The sequence below is a fragment of the Lactuca virosa genome, chromosome 3, assembly GCF_052849685.1.
Source record: "Lactuca virosa cultivar CGN04683 chromosome 3, Lactuca_virosa_CGN04683_v6, whole genome shotgun sequence".
Classification (NCBI taxonomy): domain Eukaryota; kingdom Viridiplantae; phylum Streptophyta; class Magnoliopsida; order Asterales; family Asteraceae; genus Lactuca; species Lactuca virosa.
Genome location: NC_136428.1, coordinates 252,291,613 through 252,295,571, shown reverse-complemented (window position 1 = coordinate 252,295,571; position 3,959 = coordinate 252,291,613). Strand labels below are relative to the sequence as shown.

The 3,959-nt window shown below is 28.5% G+C and overlaps 1 protein-coding gene across 1 annotated transcript; it reads right to left on the bottom strand.

The window, feature by feature from the left end:
• Positions 1–1,230: 1,230 nt before the first annotated feature.
• LOC145164529 (uncharacterized) lies at positions 1,231–2,349 on the bottom strand. The gene is made up of 6 exons (XM_079083241.1): positions 2,143–2,349; positions 1,986–2,035; positions 1,730–1,857; positions 1,574–1,662; positions 1,288–1,460; positions 1,231–1,246 (listed from the first exon to the last, which is right to left on the bottom strand). The coding sequence occupies exons 1-6, from the start codon at positions 2,347–2,349 to the stop codon at positions 1,231–1,233; spliced, it is 663 nt and encodes a 220-aa protein (XP_078939367.1).
• Between the last annotated feature and the right edge of the window lie 1,610 nt (positions 2,350–3,959).

Genomic DNA, 3,959 nt, shown 5'->3' with positions numbered 1-3,959 from the left:
GTATTTTTTTTTCATAGTATACGTATTCATGCAGAAAAATCGTATTTATATACGAAAAAATGATTAATTAAATATTTTATTTATATTTTTTTAATTATATATATATATATATATATATATATATATATATATATATATATGTTCGTTTGTGTGTGTGTGTGTGCAAGGTTATACCATTTAAAAAGATAAATAATATTTTTAGAATTATGAATACGTGTTTTATAGATATAGTTTTTAGAAGTATAAGAACATATTTTTATATTTTTATATATTATTATGTATCTATACTTCTAAAAATATATATATACTTAAAAAACATATATCAAAATACATATTTACACTTCTAAAAATATATGTATATACTTATATAAGCATGTTTATGATTCAACAAGTTTTTTTATTGATATGTATATTTTTAAATACATAAAAATGTGTACCTGTAGTTCTAAAAACATATTAATTTGTGTTTTTTTACATCTTAAAGTGTTTATCCAAGAAAAACCCATACACACACACACACACATATATATATATATATATATATATATATATATATATATATATATATATATATAGATATATATATATATATATATATGAAGAAATAACATTAAAAAATTGTAAATACAATATTTAATTAAATTTTTTTCGTATATAAATATTATTTTTCTGCATGAATACATATAATATGAAAAAGAAAATACAAAGGGTAAAAGTGTAAAAAAAATATAAACTTAAGGGTAAAAACGTAAAAAACTATAAACTTAAGGGTTTTTTTGCGAAGTTAATATAATGGTAACCTGTTATCACCGGTAAAAGGGTAAAACCGAACATTTTTTGGAAAATGTTAGGGTAAAAACGGACATAAAATTCAACTTTGGGCAAAACCGACAAAACCATAAAAACTTGAGGGTTTTTATGACATTAGCCCTTGTTAAAATGTCTGCATTTTGATCAAAGGAATTAATTTTTACCATTTTTAAAACACCATTTGAAATATTTTCTATGACAAAATGGAAGTCTATCTCAAAATGTTTAGTACGCTCATGAAAAATAGGATTTAATGCAAACTTAATTTTGGAGTCATTATCACAAAAAACAGATACAAGTGTTAAATCTTTAACACCTAACTCAACAAAAATTTTCATTATCCAAATAATCTCACAAGGAATTGAACCCAAAGATCTATAATCAGATTAGGTAGAAGATCTGGATATAGTAGATTGTGTTTTACTTTTCTAGGACACTAAAGAACCATTAAAATAAGCCATATAACATTTTACAAACCTTCTTGTAGACAAACACTTTTCCCAATCTGCATCCACATCACCTTTTAACTCAAAATAATTAGACTTAGTAATTGCAATTCCTTTACCATGATTGTTTTTCAAATATCTCAAATACCTAAATGCAATCTTTAAATGTGACTTTCTAGGTTTTTGCATAAATTGGTTAAGAACCTAAGCACCATATGTAACATCATGTCTGGTGATTGTAAGATAAATCAATTTACCAATCAATTTTTGAAATTATGTTATATTAACCAAAAGCTCATCATTTTTTCACAAATTACCGGAACTAACAAGATTAGTTTGTAAATGAGTTGTAACAGGCTTACAACCAAGCGTAATATATCCATGCAGAAGTTCAAGACAGTACGTCCTATTATTCAAAAACAAACCATTATCAATATTGACAATATCAATTCCAAAAAAATATTTCAAAATACCAAGGTCTTTAATCAAAAACTGAGTTTTTAAAAAATCATTAACCTTATTTAACTCACTGTCATGACTTTCAGTCAATATTATATCATCTACATAAACTAACAGAATAGTAACAGAACTCTCAAAATTCCTAATAAGCAAAGAATAATCATTAATACTTTGTTTAAAACCAAACTTGAACATAGAAGAACACAACTTTTCATTCCACTTCCCAGGTGCTTGTTTTAAACCATATAGAGACTTAACAATTTTACACACCTTAGTGTCATGTTTAGTGAAATAACCAGGAGGAAGAGACATATAAACATCTTCAGATAGATCACCATAAAAAAACATTATTTATATCTAAGTGATACAATGGACATGAGTGTTATACAGATAGAGAAATAACTACTCGAATAGTGAGAATTTTTGCCATAGGAGAAAATGTCTCCTTAAAATCAATTCCTTCCCTCTGATTGTAGCCATTTGCTACGAGACAAGCCTTGTAACGTTCAACTTCCCCATTAGGTTTATATTTAATCTTATGCACCCACTTACAACCAGTTAGTTTTCTACTTTTAGGAAGATTAGTTATATCCCAAGTATGATTTTTGTAAAGTGCTTCCATTTCTTCATTCATGGCCTTGATCAAATTACGATCAGAGGAGGCCTCATTGTAACTTTTAGGTTCAACAGCCTTATTCAAGTTTGAAACAAAAAATATGATGGGTTTTATATGTTACAAAAAATCTATTTTTGGCGGAAAAACATAAACCCTAAGTTCACATGCACCCTAAAGGATATATATGTTCTCACTGTGATTTGCAAACAACTATTGAATATCAAGAACCCTAAAAGTACATTGCTATTTTAGAAATTACTAAAGGGTTATTAGAAAAATACATACCTTAGTTTATTATAGCAAATAAACTAGTAATCCTTCCTTGTTGGTCTTTAGAAAGCAAGCACCAGAAGTCTCGTGCCTCTAATGAGTCACACCCAACCGCTAGCAAATTGGAGGCTAAAGAGGAGAGAGGAGGAGGAAGGGAATTTTCGAAATTATATTTGGAATGAGGTGAATTTCAAAAATCATAACCCAATGGGGTTTATACAAGTGATAGGGTGCCTAAGGATAATGTAAGTTCCTTTTAGATAACCCTAATCCTTTTGCTTTCCCCCTAATGCATCCAAGTTTCCTTAGAGCCCAATAAAAGCTCTAGAAACCTTCAAGAACTCCTCTAGAACCGTCCCCCCTATGTGAGGTTCTAGAATTGGTCGATGTTCAACTTTTGAACATTGTCACCTTTACTCCTTCCACTTTTAATTATCCAATTAATCCCAAAATTAATTCCAATTAGATTCTGATTAATTCTTAATTAAAAGATATTATTTCTAATTAATATATTATTCTCATAATATATTAATAAATTATTTATTTTGATTTCTAATTAATTTAATGACCATATAATAAATTAATAAATCAGTTTCTCTCTCTCCAAAAAGCATTCCAGTCAATTACTAGGTTTGAGGGCAACCTAAAATGACATTGCTAATAATTCACGATTATACGAAGTTAGTTATTGGCTTAGACACCTAATCCAACAGTCTCCCACTTGGATAAGTTTAAAACTAAATTACTGGTATAACTTCTAAATTAAACATGAAAGGGTGCGTTCCAAAGCAATTGCCTAACTCTGATCTGATCAGATATTTGTCCTTTAGATAAATAATCAAATATTCCTTCATTCTACAAGATATCATATGGATATTAGATATGGATTAGAATCAATCTCATCGTCCAAAATTCTATTTACTGATTTCCTAATTTCCTGATTTGTGATGATGTCATAAGACTTCTATTTGAACACATCAGTTTAGTCCTGGCTGGGCTCACCACTATAAGTCAACACCAAATCTTCGAGGGGACCAAAGATATCTCTTTTTCCGTCAGGGAAAAAGGAATGAATAAACTCTGACTCATATGCTTGTATCTTTTACTCACCAAATGGCACATGACACTACGTTTTATAACATCAAGTTACTGATGCGCTTTTGCAAAAACAATGTACAACCGACTTGTAAATTAGAACTCATATATCTCCGTTTTAAGAATATAGGATATTATCATCTCACAATTACTCGTGATAAAATCCATGAAGTAATTCTCAGAGCATGGATTTTGTGACAACCCGAAATTTTCATTTGTATAAACTCCGCAGTCAAGCACATCAAATTAGAGCCAAATTCATT